Source organism: Lathamus discolor, chromosome 3 (assembly GCF_037157495.1).
Source record: "Lathamus discolor isolate bLatDis1 chromosome 3, bLatDis1.hap1, whole genome shotgun sequence".
Lineage (NCBI taxonomy): Eukaryota > Metazoa > Chordata > Aves > Psittaciformes > Psittacidae > Lathamus > Lathamus discolor.
The window spans coordinates 62,367,157-62,385,168 of NC_088886.1; the positions used below are offsets into that span (position 1 = coordinate 62,367,157).

The following is an 18,012-nucleotide window of genomic DNA, read 5'->3' on the forward strand; positions in this document are numbered from 1 at the left end:
TGCATCAGTCGTCAATGGAAAGCATTGAATTGTCCGAGATGAGCTTTTAAAAACCTTTCATGGGTTCAGCACTTGGTTTCTGGAATCTTTTCTTCATATCCGAGGACTTCAAAAAGGTTTTGCTATTTTCACCGTAGCACAAACAGAACTAAATGAACACAGACATGGGTCTGTGTGTGTGAAATGCAAACCCCCAGGTTTAACAGAAATATTTACTACTGTGTGCCATAGATATGAAACACTTTTGTCTTTCAAAGTGCACACAAGCAGCTCATTGACACCGATCAGTGTTTGTCAGGATGGTAAGTATTGCAAAGAAGGAAAAACACATCAACATTCTACACATTGTACCTACCAATGAAATGCTACATTTAACCAACAGGAAGTGTCTGCATGAACGAACTTACATTTCCAGTCAAAAAAATAGATAAAGACACATTCTAAATTGCCTATTTTGAACTGAAAGTACTACTTTTTGGCAAACATCTCCCAGCATGTGTCTATAAATCAATGACTTTCTCAGTCAGAACTGGGTTTTGTATTAGCCCCGTATCAGCTGAATGGGTGCAACCTGAGAGTTAAGTCAGTCTGACCCCAGGGACAGCAGCTCTTGTACCCAAACACTTCAATACCTCCCTGGAGCTGTGCCCCTGTGACAGGCTCCATCAGCACATTCAGAGCTCAAACTCCCTCTGTATCTGAAATACTTTCCTGCTTCCATTTGTAAAATACCACTACAGTGTGCTCCAGATCATAATGGGATGTGTGGGAAAAAGGCTGGATGGCACAGCCTTGTGATGGCTTCCATCTCCTGCCGAGCAGCCGTGCGTGCTGCATCGCTGCTGAGCTACAGGGAAAAGAAAGGAAGGGAATGGAATGCTCCTGTAATTCTTGTCTCTCTTAGCAGGACAGATGCCATTATCTTGGGCAGCCGGATTTCTCCAGTTACAGAAGTGTGAGGTCTGATGCATATCATCGAATCATTAATAACTAAAACAGGCAAAGTCTTGTGCAACCCACCCATGGCCGTTCTTTTCCCCCATGTGAACTGAAGGGCAGTCTGTGATCCCCTGTATTTACCACGGGCTAAAGGACACACGTAAGGTTTTAGAGCACAGGACCGAACACGCAGTAAATGCACAGAGCGCTGCACGGCTCTGCGCGCACAGCCCGCGCTTACACACCTAGCGCTGCTGTCCTGCAGTCTGCTCTGCCCGCAGCGAGACCGAGAGCCAAACCTTGGGGAGTTTCCTTATAATCCAGTCCAGAATTCAGCCCGACGTGATGGCGTAGGAAGCTCTCAGGAGCTGCACGCAATTCTGCATGCTCTGGCGCTTATTCTCAGACTTACGCAGGCTGTTCTCCAGCTCCTTCAAACGTACTTCATGGTGCTGTTTGTTCTAAAGGAAAACACAAAGAGAAATGCAATGAGCTTAGAAGGAGAACACAAATCAATCAGTAATCAGGTAAGGCGGCTGGTACCTGGTTGTTGGAAGTGCCATTTACCTGGGAAAGGTTTCAGAGGCTCCACAAAACTGAAGGGTTTCAAAAAGGCCACAAAATGTCAAGGCTCTGTTTATGTTCAGTCAGGACCGAAGTGAATGTGTTTGACTGGGCTGATACTCAGGAAAAGGCCTGGGAATGGAAGAACTCACTGCCTGAATTCTTCCCATGAGAGATTCAGGGCAGCTTAAATCTGTCCTGGGCTCAACGCTCTCATCTTCATTTGTCAATGAACATCTGCTACTGGTATTCAGTGTGATTTTTGATGCCTGTAGTTCCTTATACAAAAAAGATGGCTGATAGCAATCCTACCTGCTCACCAGTTCCATCCCTGGTGCACATCAGAGATTGCATGTTTTATATATATATATATATATATATATGCTATGTACATGCTGCAGATACCCAGGTATTTACTGCTTTGTCTATTACAGATTCCAGATGCTGGTTGGTTGAAATGAATTCGTTCTTAAAAAACTGGAATTATAGCCTCAGATTTCAAGCCAGCCCTGGCCCAAAGTAATCAGGTCAGTAACTGAATGAAGTTACCCTCACAGCCCTATTTTTCCCACTTTCACTACAACAACAGGAATAAAACCATTTCCTCGTTTTCCATAAGGCATCCTCAGTTATGTGTAAATGTAGTTGGAATAAAAAGCATTTAATTAATTTAGAGCAGCTCTCTCAGACATAAAGATCTCGCTCATTTGTACTTTACCTCTGAACTTCAAATGGAAACCACTTGAAAACATCCTGGGAGTTTTTCTGGGACCAAATACAAGACAATTTCTTTTCTCTTTAGCACAGCAAGAATTTCCTCTGAAAAACTGTTTGTAATAGAATAAACCACCAGCCAACGTCTGATCTTGTTTCAAGAACACTTTTGTCTTAGGGTAAAAGCAGACATGAAGCTGCACTTGAAACAGATAAAAACTGATAAAAGCACACTGAATTCAGAACCACATCTCTGAGGTCTTATTCAATCTTGAATAGAGTTTGCATTCGATTGGCTTGAATTTAACCTTGAATGCTGCAAGCCAGAATACAGGATATTGGCTTGGGAAGTGTGGGAGAGTGATGGAAAACCTTTCCAGTGTCTTCTCTATTAACTTGAAATGGCTTTGTAGCTTATTATTACTGATCACAGGACAAATCTCTGACTGAATCAAAGCACAGGATTTGCCAGCACTGGTCTGGAGAATTCAACTGTGTGGGATATTTTATTAACAGAAAATGGGCTGAAATTTTCTGGCTTAGCTAAAACAATGGAACAGATTCCTTTATTTATCTGCAGAGAACATTACTCACCCAAATCCTTCTCAGACTGTGGCTTCGCTGAAGAGGTAAGGAACAACAGAATCCTGGCATTTAAAGGCCCGATGGTTTGAAAAATGCGAACATCTCTTTTGTTACCAACTCTGTTCCTGTGCAACATCAGTACAGAAGATGAAAGCTGCTCACAAATTCCAGTGAGACCTGAATCTTGTCATCAAATCAGGAACAACTAAAAAGACGCCACTGTGTCATTATGGAACCATCACGCGTTTACTAAAATCCAGGTGTGTTCACTCAGCATGAGGAGGAGATTACAACTTCATACACATTCTTTGATTTTTGCCTTGCCGGGAACACTGGATTGAATAAGAGCTGTAAACTCAATATTACTCGAGTGATTTGGTTAGACTGGGCATCTGTTAAGTCTATTAGAAATGTCAATATACAAAGTCTGTTGTCAAATGGAATTCCTTTGCTGTTCCCAAAAGCGTGTGTCAATTTCATCAGCAGTGTGTGTTTCAGTGAAAGGAACTTTGATTGTAAGTGCTGATGTAGTAATTCCTGAAGTCATAAGCAGTGTTATTTGCTCACGTGGTGAAATATGCAGAGGAGCTGGTTTTTCTTTTCTTGCCCCTCTCTCACTTCGGCCTCAAGGACCAGCATTTTTGTCCGAAGGGCTTGTTCTCTGCATGACGTCTTTTCCAGTTCTTCAGCCACCTGCGAGGGTAATGAGAGAGAAATGAGGTACATTTTCTTTCACTTCAAACCCAAACCAAAGTATGTTCTTACACCTTAGCACTGGCAGCTCCACTGCCTGTCCTGTCAGCTAACAGAATTATAGAATAGTTTGGGTTGGAAAGGGCCTTAAGATCATGCAGTTCCAGCCCCTGCCGTGGAAAGGGACGCCTCACCCTAGACCCTGTCACCCAGGACTCCATCCAGCCTGGCCTTGAACACTGCCAGTGATGGGGCATTTACCACTTCTCTGGGCACCCTGTGCCAGCGCCTCAGCACCCTCACAGGGAAGAGCTTCTTCCTTTATATCCAACCTGAACTTCCCCTGTTTCAGTTTGAACCCATTACCCCTTGTCCTATCGCTACAGTCCCTGATGAAGAGTCCCTCTCCAGCATCCCTGTAGCCCCCTTTAGACACTGGAAGGCTGCTATGAGGTCTCCATGCACCTTCCCTTCTCCAGGCTGAACAGCCCCAGTGTTCTCAGCCAGTCTTCATACGGGAAGTGATCCAGCCCCTGATCATCCTCCTGGCCTCCTCTGGACTTGCTCCAACAGCTCCGTGTCCTCCTCATGTTGAGGACACGAGCACTGCACACAGTGCTGCAAGTGGGGAGTTATTTCCCATGCACAGAACAAACTAGACAAACCTTGGAAATATTCTAGCAAAATCGGAAAGAAATTCCAGTTTGGCTAAAAACGTGAGGAGGGAGCAGCTGTCACTTCTGTCACTCATTTGTAAGTTAAGCCAAAGTTGGTTTTTTCAAACCCAAACCACTATGCTCAGTACTGAGAAAATTCAGGTTTATTTCAACACGATAAATCTGGGACAGAAATGACGATTTCGCACATATTTTCTCATTAAACAAATAACTGCAATCTCATTTCCTCTCCCATGTGATTTACTGGGTGCATCCTTCCTACAGATAACAAGTTTCTGCTTAATACTGAAAGTGTGCAAAGCCTTGCTCTAAAATGAGACCTTCCCGTTGAAGTTCTTGTGGGCTGCCTATTTCAAACAAAATAAGGAAAAAACAAGGTTTTGTCCAGAGGCTTTTCTGTGGGATTCGATATTGGGTGGTTGAAGGTTTTGATTTGTCTTCAAATAAAATGATAGGGAACTGTTCGTCCTCTGAACTTTGACATTCATTTCAACAGGATCCGAACTCCACAGAGAAACTGAACTGTGAAATCCCTATTTAAACGTGCCCAAATTCCCAATCACTTTTTAGTACTGCTCCCTTCATGTAAAACAATCTTGTCCCATCTCTTCTTCTCAAGCACGTTTGGTTTTAATGCTGTTTTTAGCTAACAATGGCAAACAAGCTGAAGAGATGTATTAAATCATCAATACCATTTTTCTCCCTTCTTCCAAAGCCGATCCCAGTTGTCTGGTTAATCCATTATATTCTGCAATTTTCTCTTCAAGCTGCAATTGACTGCACTGCAGACTCTCATCTTCCTTTCTGAGCTGACAAGCAAGTTCTTTCTTTTCAAACTCCATCTTTTCTAATTGCCTTTATGCAGAACAGATCAATGCACTGTAATTCACTACAGCAGACACGTGTAGGAATTAACTGCAGTCAGATTTTTAAGCAGTTACCTTGTAAGATCTTCATATTTCTTCTCAATGTTACAGTTTTCTTCTTCTAAGGAATGACTGCCCACAGAAGTTGCACTGTATTCCTCCTGTGAAAGTGACAATTCATTTTCAGTTGGAGACCTATACACAGGGTATTGCGGAGTACAATAACCTTGCCCGTTAAACTCCAACTGAACAATTCGGCTGTAATTCCAAGTAAGCACTATGTTATACTTGAGTGAAGATGATATTGTATTTAAAACAAATAAAATGCCACCCAAGTAGCAGACCAAAACTTTATGTGAACACTTTAAGACTGAAACCCTGCTACGTAACAAAGTGAAGCCCTAACAAAACCCACATGCTGCTCGTGTGGCCTTGTGTATGAGGAGCTTGTCCACCTCCTTGTGAACTTTGACTCTTAAGCTTTGGATTCCAGCAAAAATCAGTTCCCTCACACTACAGTCACAGGAAGCGTAGAACTAATAGTGCATATTTATATACAGTGTAGGACTGGCAAAGAATGTCAGAATGTGCTCAATATCAGAAAAGATGATCAGGTTCATCTCACAGGTTGAAGAAAGCAAGAAGTAAAACTGTTCCTTGCCCAGCATCCAGACTGACAAACTTTGACACGTTTCCTGCTAAATCTCATTAACAGCAGTGATGGTTGTTTTGCTAGCACACGGCCACAGAAAATGAGCACAAACCGCCACATCAACAGCCTGCTGGCACCTCCATCATTCACTGGACTACCACAAGCAGTTCCATCCAGTAATCTGAGCTAATCTGGCTGATTTTGTCCATGGGAATCACAGGCTGTTAAACCAGCAGACTAGGCGTAGCAGAAATGTCCGGCAGAGGGGTAGGAAATTGGTGTCCTGGGTTAGCTGAACCGGGAACAGGTTTTCTGCACAGGGTCTGTTACTTCAAAAGGAATCTTGCTAAATGCTGGTTGTAGGATCATGGCTCAGAATCTCTGAAGGCATCACCAAGATTTAATGCTGAAATGTAACTACTCTTCCATCAGACTTGTGGTCACATTCCCAAATCCTTAGCTATACTTTATAATAACTTTTTTTCATCTATTCAGGAAAACATGTAGTAAATTAAAATTACATGCATCATTTTATAGAGGCACCTCAAAATTAACTGTTTTGCTAAGCAAAGATGGATTTATGAGCTTATGAGCATTCCTGGAAGAAGTCTTTAAAGTGATACAAACAAGAACCAAATCTGATGCTGTGAACATCATCTCGACAAGAAATCTAAACCAAAATCAAAAGCTGATTTCTTTTATAAGCATATGATGTCTTTGGGGACACAGATCCTCACTGTGCTTCCGCTGGAGTTTTCCCACTGACACAGCAAGAAGATTAAGTCCCTTTCCCACCCTACTGATTCAAACACCTTTGTCATTCATGCCAGAGGAGTATTCCCCCAAATTTAGCCCTGCCATTGAAACCAATGTCACAGAAAAAGCTGAGGAATATTCACACTGGGGCTTAAGAGCAAACAGAAGCAGTAGTGCTGACCTACTGCTAAAATAGGTATGATCCTATTAAAGCATAATTTATAACATATTTTATCAAGCAACACAATGTAGTCATTAAAATGTTAAAGTTATCCATCATCAGCAATATAATTTATGACTATTTGTCTGAGCAAATATTGTCTGGTTTATAAATTAGTCATTAAAAGCAAAATGACCGTGGAATTAAATTATTGCACCAGATAAAACAGTAACTAGGCTTGCACATTTATTTCCAGGGAAGAATTCTGCAACACATCGCAGGCCATAAGTATTCAAAAGGATCAAGAATATACGCACTGAAAAGATAACAGAATCTATTTAAATATTTCTCTAAGTAATAAGGTAGAAAGTTTGAAAATTAGAATAGGAAAAAATGCATCAGCAAATACAACAAACCTATGAACATTCTTTGAGGTCAGATTTGTAACTTCATTGCTAGTTTAAACAAGCCACTGAAAGCATTAATATTTACAGGTAAATGGGTGCACTGAGAAACGCACTCAGAGCAGTGCTAGGAAATATTCTGGAAGCTATTGATCCATTACCCAATTAGTTACCATTATTCAATAGATGGCTTTAAATGGACAGAGGGTAGGTTTAGATTAGATATTAGGCAGGAGGGTGAGTGAAGTGCTGGCACAAGGTGCCCAGAGAAGCTGTGGCTGCCCCATCCTGTCAAACATAGACTATAGAAAGTGTGGTTAGTTGTATCTGGATAAATAATGTGCAATTGGAAGACTACTTGATTGACTCTTGAGTCTGCTGCTGAGGAAAGCCCACTCGTTCCTGCGTATTACAGGGTTCTGAAACTGAGTAGCAATCACTTTTAACCTACAAAATGCATTACAAAACCAAGAAGGAATCCAGTACAGCTGTTTATTCTCACTTACTTCATACAGAAACTCCTTCTCCTGAGTTGCCACATAACTAGTGATCCAAGTTAAGCTTGTAATCACATTCTTATCACCAGCCTTTCAGCAGCAGCCCTCTCACAGCACAGAGCTGAGTCTGCTAGAAATAATTAGCTAAGCTGTTTGCTGCCATATCTACCATATATGTGATACAAACACTGAGCAACCTGGGCTAGTAATTTTATTGTCTGTAATTCCAGTAGGGCTGGCAAAAAACAAGCAGAACAATATCAGCCTATATTCCCTCGCGAAGAATAATGTGGTTTTAAACAGTGCTATAAAAGTAGCTTATTCCAGTACGCAGTGTTGCACGTTCATTTGTATAAGCAGAGAACACAACTGCTGTGGTCTCTTACGGAGCACTGTGCAAATCTTTTTATCTACTTTAAATAGCTGGGTACCTTTTCCTGCCACAGGTGACAGGGAGCAAAGCAGAGCAGGGGAATCACCAGCATCATTAGGAACACATTACAGAAACCTGCTTAGAAGATAAGCCAGGGAATTTAGGTGCACAGGAAAAGCCTTCCTTTCCTTACACTGCTTCCCTGGGTAGCTGGCTCCGTCTTAAATCAGGACAGTGAAGCAGCCACACGTGCCCTAGATAAGATGTAGTCTTTCTTCCTAGTGACAATACTGTTATTCAACAACTGCTTCTGCCCACCGATTCTCTCAGGAAGCTAAATCTCTGTATACATAAAGCATTTGCGTGGGCTCAGTGCACTGGCCCAAGGGACAATACAGCAGGAAGTTTGCAATAAAAAAAGCCCCTTTAGTGGCTCCACAAAGAGCAAAAACCCTGTTTGCAATGGGGTCTGGTGTTTGGATGATAACGTGCTGCAGCTTGGGAACAGAAGTGCTCCAGGTCTCCAGAACTCCTGCAGCAGTGGCTCACTCTCACGCCTTTTAAGGCACTTGTTTGCATTCCTGTGGGTGTTGGTTCTTTCTGTCTATAAAAATATTCATATCCATACTCAGAAAACCACAGACTCTCCGAGTTGGGGAAACATGATTTATAACATCACCCTATGTAGCTCATGACAATTAACTCCGGCTATATTTTAGCAAAGGCAATGCTGTAAGCCTTCAGGCTGTCCTTTCCTGAGAACTCTTTGCTAAGCTTGGCACAAATGAAGCTGAGGAAACAGAATAGCGCCGGGAAGGGAAGTAGTGATGACAGCTTTGGAATGTTTTGAATTTACTTCCATAAGCTCTATATTTGATTGTTGTTGCAAAATTCCTCCTCCTCGCAAGCCTTATCCATCAGCAGAAAGTTCATTAAGCAGCTATTGCACAATATCAAGTAAAGGGGTTTTTGGAGCAGAACTGTGGTGTTCTGTTTTCTTCCTTCTTTATAGAAGGGGAATTGGAGAACTAAGAAAACTGCTGTCAAGCACACTCAAGTTCACAGGAGTCTTAATCCATACAAACAAGGGATCTGTAATACAGCATTGGTGAAAACCACAAAATTCTAGTCTGTCAAAAGTGGTAGATAGGGATATTAATTTTACCTGATGTTATTTCTTCTCCTTATGTAGTGGTTATCTTCTTTTAAGACACACATAAAGCTTGGAGACAAGCAGTCAGTTAGTACCACCTACAAAATGCATCTTTCCTCCCTCCATTTGTTCTGATTTGGTTTAGCAGCAGCAAATCCCAGCATCAGTTGCAGCTTGCCTATATTGCTGGCACAAGAGAAGTTCCTTACATGTGTTTTTAATTTGGTTCTGGAATAAACATTGTGCTTCATTTAAAACAAAAGAAGCCAAAGTCTGATTTTGCCAGTCACCTTTATTTCCCTAGAAAAGTATAAATTACCATCATAAATACATATATCACCAGTATAAAAATTAGATTCCCATTTATAAAATAAATATTAAAAGAGTCAAAGCAACAGGTACCTCCAAGTCCCATCACCGAGATGATTTGATTCTGTACCACATAAGCTATTCATTCACTAACTGTTTAATTAAAAATAAGGTTTTAAATGCAGTAAATACTGCTACCTACTCAGTGCTTGCATGAAGTGAGTTACTACTGACTCAAAAACTGCAAAGCATTTGTTGTAACACTTACTTCAAATCTTCAGACTAGCCTGTCTGTATAGCTCTAGGTGTAGGGTAATCTGGATATGCTTTACAGATGGATAGCAGCTACCTGCTTCAAGTGTGTTCCTTATAAGTCACCAGTACAGTAATTTCAGTTGGTTTACCTTTGTTTCTATCCTAAGATAAATAAACAAAGTTAATTTTATCCAAGAAGAGCAGAAATCATAGTAGCATCTGTCACACCTGAACTAACAGATCATTTCCCCAGTTAATAATGTTAAAAGAAAGTCAGAATAAATACAGGTTTTGTTTCACAGAAACAAAAAGATGTTCCTTTTCATAAGGTAAAGGACACTCAGAATCATAGAATAGTTAGGGTTGGAAAGGACCTTAAGATCATCTAGTTCCAACCCCCCTGCCATCGGCAGGGATTTCTCAAAAGTAGTGTTTTTCCCCTCACAAGTACCATAAATCTTCTGGCTCAGAGAGGCCATACTTTCAGAACGGCTGTACCTGGTCAAGTCAAAGTCTATGTAGTTCAGAATCCTGTTTCAGACAGGACAACAGAAGGAACTTGGGAAGAGAGTATGAGCAAGGTTAGGCTAGTGCAACAGGTCACCAGAAAACTCCTCCAGCCACTAATGACCCAGGATTTTTCCTCTGGAGTTTTCATCTGTGACCATCTAACAGATTTCTGAATCCATGTAAAAGTTGGGGCTTCAAAATTCCCATATTGGAGAGGCTAAAAGGCTCTGCCATATTCCCCAATGCATGGGTTTTGTTGTTGTTTGGTTGGGTTTTTTCTTTGTTTATGAAGTGCCATTGAACATTAGTGTTGATAGTAACTTTTCCTTAGACACCATTAAGCGGTTCCTTTTCTCTTGCAGCTTTTGCCTTCTTGCGTTTACAGAGGATCACTGGCAGGACAACAGCAGAGGTGATGATCGCAATCACTATCACTGCTATGATGATAAAAAATTCTGCTCCATACTCTGCAGGGGAGAAAAAAACATGAAGATTTAGATACCAGAAACCATAGTGTTACAGTGCTCCAAGTTCTTAGAACCCGCTCCACTAAACTGCAACATGTTTGCTGTATTGTAAGTATCACAGGGGTGGAGTGACTACCTCAGTGTGAACTGAATTTGTTTTCACCTGAATTTGTTGAACTGAGGTAAAGCTTTATTTCACCTGGTTCACACTAGATTTTAATCTAGTTAGTGCACTAAAAACACCACCACAGGAGTAAGCCAAACTATTCCCCTTACGCCTGCACTACTTCCGTGAAAGTAAGTCCAAGTAGAAATTTATTCTAGCTTAAAGGGTACCAAACACCAACAGAGGAGATCTCTATTCAAGTTGTACTTTACTAGAATTCAACTATTGTGATAAACAAAAATATGTATCTAGACAAGAAAGGTAATTTGGGAGAGTTGATTTGCTAATTTTAGGAGAGCTTTTCTAGAGTGCAGATATTCTTAACTGGTGGAGGAGAAAGATACAGTACAGCCAGTTAGCATTATTTAATCACTGTTGATGACTTCACATTGAAGAAAGTGTTATCCAAATTGTTCGTCTGGAATTAGACTGGTCCACCAACCACTCACTAACTTATTTACCAGTAAAGAAGTCTATCTGCCGACCTCTGACTTTGTCATGTAACAGTAAAGAAAGTCTCAGTATCTGCTTTTGAGATAGTAACTAAAGTTCAGTTCAAACAAGTCAATAGTTTCCAGCACTCCTATGTTTTAGAGCTAAATCCTTCAAGCATTTACTGTGGGACCTGTTATTGGGAAGGATCTGAGTAAAGTGATCAGGAAACAACAAAATGAAGCTGAAGGCTAGTGATACAGTCTGAAACCTCAGTGACTAGTCATCAGCTCATACAATTTAAAAGTAGCTAAAACAGTTGAGCAAAACCCTAAAACGAACCCCAACAGCTAAAGATGATGGGTTCCTGCTTAGTATGAGTTCTTCCCATGTTCAGACTGTGTCCTCTCACAGTTTATTCTGTAACAGGCATCACAGTTTAAGGAAGTGTAAAAATATACTCAGAATGGAAGTGACTTTTTGTTAGAATGCTTAAGACTGTAGGACAAACTTCACCAGATACCTACCATCTAAGATATTCCTTCCTATACTGGTACAAAGCACCATGCTTTCTTGACCATTGCGTTTTTCTCTGCGGGAGGTAATGATTCCCTGTATGTAGAAGCAATAGTTCTTTGAGCTGTCAACTCTTTCTTCAAATTTATGGCTTTTTGTTATTGCATCTTTCTGTAAAGAAAAAAAAAAAAGTGTTTTCTGCAGACATTCTTAAGGGAGCACAGGAATTGTGTAGCTGTAATACAGCTACATGTAAAAAGCAGAGTTAGACCTTACCTTCCCAGAACTTTGATCTTTCCAGTAGTAGATCTTGTATTCCAGGTCATTTTGGAATATATCTCGAACACTTTGAAAGCTTCCATTAGGAAATGTGTATGGTGTAAGTGGATCTTGGAACACAACATTCAGTTTGGAACCTTCTTGTGTGTAATTCTGTATCTCTGGTTTTCCAAGAACAGCTAAAGAAGCATTTTCAGAATTAAAACCTGACATCATCCTTTCTCTGCAACATGCTTTTTATTTTTCCTCCCTCCACTCCCTTCCCTCCTCAAATATGTTACAAGTTTACAGCACCAAATTAATACAGTGAAATCCTGGATTAGTAACAAAGATAAAATGGTACTCGCTGCAGTGAGAAACAAATGGTAACTAAAGCCTTACACACTCCCCTGCCACAGGGAAAGCTTCATGCCTGAATTTTTCCTTCTCAGGTAGCAGTATGGCTACTGTAAGAATCTATAGGAAAAAGCTTTTGGACCAATCCTAACCTTGTTTGAGTCAATGGAAGTAATCTTGAAAGGAAGTTTCCGGCAAGATTTAATCCTACTTACTTTGACTATAAGGTGTAAATTTTTCAGAGACTGCAAAAGGTGGTTCTTCAAAGTTATCCATCCCTGAGGATGCTACAGACAGGATGTGTGCTGTGTAGGTCTCTCTCACATTCGTGAGCAAGTCAGTGACATCACACTCTGTTTCTGCTGTCAGTATGCATTTCTTTTTGGTGTCAGATGTCCGTCTGAAAAGAGCAAGAAAGAAGTGTCAGCACTTTCCAACCAGCCTTTCGCATATTCAGATAATTTAAAACACACTTTTCCCTCCTCAAACTGTAGATTTCCCTTATCCAGTGGAACAGTCCTGTAGGTGTACTAGGCTGAAAAGGAGAGGAAAAAATGTCCTGTACGACTATCTTTTATAATTCAAAGTATAATCAAGTAAATAAGATGTGATCCATATTAATTACAGAAATATGTTACTGGATACATCTATGAATTAAAAATTCAATCTTTTATATGACTTTAACAGAAACCATAAGTAGTTCTGATTTTTTTTTCTGCAGTTGACTTATTTAAATTAAACCCCATAATATGCATAAATCACTTTGAAAGTGTTATTCCTGATGCATCTGAAAACTATTGCCTTAAGAAACATCAGTTATCCCAGGAAGCTCTGTTGACACAAATACCAATTGTTTAATGTCTTCTCGTGTATGTTACTTGTTTTTGCATTTATGCAGGTACAAATGACAGTAAGAACCAGACAGTAGCAGCAATTTTCACTGCAGGCTGAGAATATTGGCAAAACCCATGACCCCTGCACTTCTCTTGATTTTTAAATTATAGGAAGCGGATCTGTTTACTTGAGAAATAAGAATGAAACCAGGAAAAAACGTTACTTTCCCATTTTACTCCCTAATAAGAAGGAATGGAAAAACAGATTAGATATCTTTGTCAGGGACTGTAGTGACAGGACAAGGGGTAACGGGTTAAAACTTAAACAGGGGAAGTTTAAATTGGATATAAGGAGGAAATTCTTTCCTGTTAGGGTGGTGAGACACTGGAATCGGTTGCCCAGGGAGGCTGTGAGTGCTCCATCACTGGTGGTGTTCAAGGCCAGGTTGGATGAAGCCTTGTGTGGGATGGTTTAGTGAGAGGTGTCCCTGTCCATGGCAGGGGGGTTGGAACTAGATGATCTTGAGGTCCTTTCCAACCCTAACTATTCTATGATTCTATTACTGCTTCAATTCTTGTCCTAGATTTTGGTGGTGAATAAGGAAAATTAAAGCTGTGTGATCTCAGCTGAAAGAGCAAGAGTGCCAGCTCTTCGGGAATTCACAACTGAGTTTTCCTCCAAGTAGGTCAAGTTATACTGAAAAGCCATATGAACTCCCTTCTCGCTTCATCAGATTTCTTATGGTGTCACAGGTCAGTTAGTGACAGTGTCCTGGAGGTGCCCTGAAAAGGGACAGGAGGGGATTGGATCTTTGGGATCAAACAAATGTACTCTGGAATTGTACATAGATGAGAAAACAAATATTTAAGCACACTTCATCCATAAGAGCACCTTGTCTGAAGAAGTGCCTCTGTATCAGAACTATACCCAGTCCCTTACTGCACCTTGGACAAACAGACTCCAATTTTTTGCAAGCTCAAGTTGCTGGAAAGAAACTCCAGATTCATAAATTTCATAAAATTCATTCTGTGTCTGCTTTTAAGTCTATTAATTTAATCACTCCCTTAAAGAATAAATGAGCACATTAGGCCATTGCACTGATATTTCATCCATTAGTCATGAAAGCACTCTCATTTCTATGCCCCTTTTAAAGACTACATGGTTATTTTCATTATGATGTAGGAGAGTTGATGATGCAGTTTCCCCTTAGGGCATATTTAATAATGGGATGTGAATTAATATGGGAGCTAAGAACAGCAGAGATTTATTATTGAACTTCATGGAAGTTTTTGCGCAGTATTGAAAGAGGTGTTATGACTCTTCACATAAGGTGGCTACTTTTTATGTACACAATATTTCACAGCTTACATAAGACATGACTACAGAGGAAGTCTCAACAGAGGTAGGCAAACAAAGGTGATTTTTAGTATTACCCAGCAAGACAAATTATTCATTGACTATGATTCAACAATTAGAATAAAATGCAGACTCATATTTATCACACACCTCCTAAGACCAAAGATGAAAGAGCCAGTCCAGACACGTTGGAAGGCACAAAAAATGGAAGTTCTGTGTAAAGACTGAGCGTTAACTTCTTCAAAGTATCCAGCCCTAAATCTCCAGTGCAGCTTGCCTGCACCAAACCTCAGAACTGAAATACTAATCTAAAGCTCAACTCTCCATTTCTGAAGTGGGTGAAACCAGAAGCGTGAATCAGATATTCTTGTAGTTGGATAAAAAGAAGTATTAACAGATAGGTTGGCAATTTTCCTAAATCTTTATGTTTGGGCTCTTCTTACATTCAGTCTCCAAAATATCCACACGCTCTATTTTCATTCTCTCAACTGCCATTAATGGACACACCTTGGTGTTATCTACTTACCCATGGATTTCTACTGTATAGAGGTAACCTGATGGTTTTGGTTGCCACTGTAGTATAGTTTTAAAATTGATTGAAGACCAAGTTATATTAACTGCTGTTGGTAGTTCTGGATTGCCTTTAAATACAGAAAAGAGTGCCATCAATCATATTGTATGTATATCCTGGTTCCTTGCAGTCTCTGTTTACTTAAATGAAGCAGTTGCTCTTAATTTCTACTTGGAAAAGTTCTTTTTGGGGAAAAGGCTTGGTCCTGCCCTTTGGGCTCATTCTCATCTTACTAAAGGAATGCATCCTGGCAGAAGCAAGAAATGGGAGAAGAAAATCATTTTCCCTCTTGTAACTCTGAAGATCTGAGGTAACTTATTTGGAGTTCTGTCTAATGCTTCCTTTTTGAACTGGGGCCTCGGAAGAAGCTACAGAAGCTTGAAAATACTCAGATCCTGCGGTCAGCCCTGGGCCCCTCACTACAAGAGACATTGAGGTGCTGCAGCAGGGCCAGAGAAGGGCAACGGAGCTGATGCAGGGCCTGGAGCACAAGTGTGATGGGGAATGGCTGAGGGGCCTGGGGGGTTCAGTCTAGAGAAGAGAAGGCTCGGGGGGGCCTTATTGCTCCCTACAACTGCCTGACAGGAGGATGGAGCCAGGAGGGGCTGGGCTCTGCTCCCAAGGAACAAGGGATGGGACAAGAGGAAACGGCCTCAAGCTGCACCAGGGCAGGTTTGGATGGAGCTGAGGAACAATTCCTTCCCCAGAGGGTGCTCAGGCATTGGAACAGGCTGCCCAGGGCAGGGCTGGAGTCACCGTCCCTGCAAGTGTGCACACACCGTGGAGACGAGGCCTCAGTGCCATGGGTCAGTGGTGGCCTTGGCTGTGCTGGGGTAAGGGTTGGACTTGATCATCTTAAAGATCTTCTCCAACTCAAGTGATTCTATGATTCTATGAGCATGAAGGACCAGACCAATGTGGTGGTTCAAGCTCATCCTTGGCTGTACCTGCTGCAGAAGGCCTCGTTTCCCTATTTATTTATTTATTTGGGGAAGATAAAGTCTTTAATAACCAGTGGCTGCCCTGCAGTTCCTTGCAAGAGGGGCTCCCCACACATGAGCTCACTGACAACCTGAGGTGCGAGGGAAGACACCGCAGCCGCTGCAGGGAGCTGCCTGTGAGGAAGCCCGAGTGGAAAGCCCCGTACAACCTCTGTAACCTCTGGAAATCCATCCTTTCCCTGAGCGAGATCCCATTATCTAAACACCATCCTCTCTGCCTCAACAACCTCAGCGCTAGGGACGAGGGGAACAGATCTCGTAGACCTTACTGCAGGTCAGCAGATCCCTGCAGCAGACCCCTGGGGCTCCCCAGCACCGCTCCGGCCATGGTTATGAAGGACCTTCCCTTCGCCACACACCAGCCCGCGGCGACCAGCGCCATTCGGCGCTGAAGCGGAGCCGGGGCCCACCGGCAGCGGCGCTTTCCCGCCTTAAGTCCCGCACCGGGCAGCGGCTGCCCCCTCACCACAGCCGCCGCCCCCCCTCACCACAGCCGCTGGCCCCCCCTCACCACAGCCGCTGCCCCCTCACCACAGCCGCTGCCCCCTCACCACAGCCGCTGGCCCCCCCTCACCACAGCCGCTGCCCCCCCTCACCACAGCCGCTGCCCCCCCTCACCACAGCCGCCGCCGCCCCCCTCACCACAGCCACCGTTGCGGGGCGGCTCTGCCTGCCGTCTGGCCTCTCTCCATTCGAAGGACCGAGCACCGCCGCCTTGTCCACCCCCCCCAAGCCAACGCCAGCGTTCCGCCCACCGTTACCCACCGGCGGCGGCCAGGCTCCACAGCAGGGCACTCAGCAGTAGGGCCGGTCCTCCGGCGGCGGCGGCGCGCAGCATCCTCAGGTAGCACTCTGTCAGCGCCCCGGCAAGGCTGAAATCGGTGAGCTGCTGGCGGGGCGGTGACTTATATCTGTGTGAGGAGAGGCGGGGACTGCAGCCCGGCGAGGGAGGGAGGCGGTGGGAGCGGCGGGGTGGCCGGCCCGGCCGGGGTCATGGGGAGCGGGGCTGGCGGAAGCGCTCAGGCACGGCGGGGTTGAGCAAGCGGAGCGGGGGATTTTCGAGGAAACCGGAGTTGCTGTAAGGAGAGGGGCACAGGGCACGTCTCCCGGGCGGCTCCAGCCCCGGCACCGTGTCCCCGGGAGCGGCCCACCTGGACACGGTGGCAGCCCGCCTTTTCAGTATGCCCATACGCTTGTACCAGCGCTGCCTGCCCCTCTGTTGGCCGGAGGATGGAATGCTGGTGAAGCTGGGCGAGGTCTGGTAACCAGCTTCACCTCCTTTGGCTGGCTGTGAAGGGCGAGGGGGGCTAGCACCACCCCTGCTTGGAAATGAGTGCTCTGGAGGGCAGCTGGTCCTGTGGAAGTGATGTTGGGACTCAGTTAACTGAGGTCCTGTAAGTTCTGAAAGGCTAAATATGTCAGTTCTTGCCTCACCATGCAACCTATTTGACACAAGCGTGCAGCTGTGTCCTCTGTTCTCTAACTCCATGCAGATGCGTGCACGAATTCTGTCAAACCTCACCTGTCATAAATCATAGAATCAGCTACTTCAGAAAAGACCTTTTAAAGTCATGAGGTTCAACCTTTACCCCAGGACTGACAAGTCCACCACTAAACCATGTCACTGAGGGGCTCAGCTCTGGGCTCCTCACTACAAGAGAGACATTGAGGTGCTGGAGCAGGGCCAGAGAAGGGCAATGGAGCTGGTGCAGGGCCTGGAGCACAAGTGTGATGGGGAACGGCTGAGGGGCCTGGGGGGTTCAGTCTGGAGAAGAGAAGGCTCAGGGGGGGGGCCTTATCGCTCCCTGCAACTGCCTGACAGGAGGTTGTAGTGAGGTGGGGTTGGTCTCTTCTCCCAAGACAACAAATAAGGTTCAAGGGTTCACGGGCTTGTACCTCACCTCTCTCATAAACCAGGGACATGTTAACCCTTTTCCTACAAGCTTA

The 18,012-nt window shown here is 43.4% G+C and overlaps 1 protein-coding gene across 1 annotated transcript; it reads right to left on the reverse strand.

Annotated features, from left to right (window-relative positions):
• Positions 1-9,305: 9,305 nt before the first annotated feature.
• Positions 9,306-16,963, reverse strand: F3 (coagulation factor III, tissue factor). Its single transcript, XM_065675597.1, has 6 exons — positions 16,831-16,963; positions 15,020-15,134; positions 12,519-12,703; positions 11,965-12,146; positions 11,700-11,859; positions 9,306-10,574 (listed from the first exon to the last, which is right to left on the reverse strand). The coding sequence occupies exons 1-6, from the start codon at positions 16,901-16,903 to the stop codon at positions 10,435-10,437; spliced, it is 855 nt and encodes a 284-aa protein (XP_065531669.1). The 5' UTR covers positions 16,904-16,963; the 3' UTR covers positions 9,306-10,434.
• Between the last annotated feature and the right edge of the window lie 1,049 nt (positions 16,964-18,012).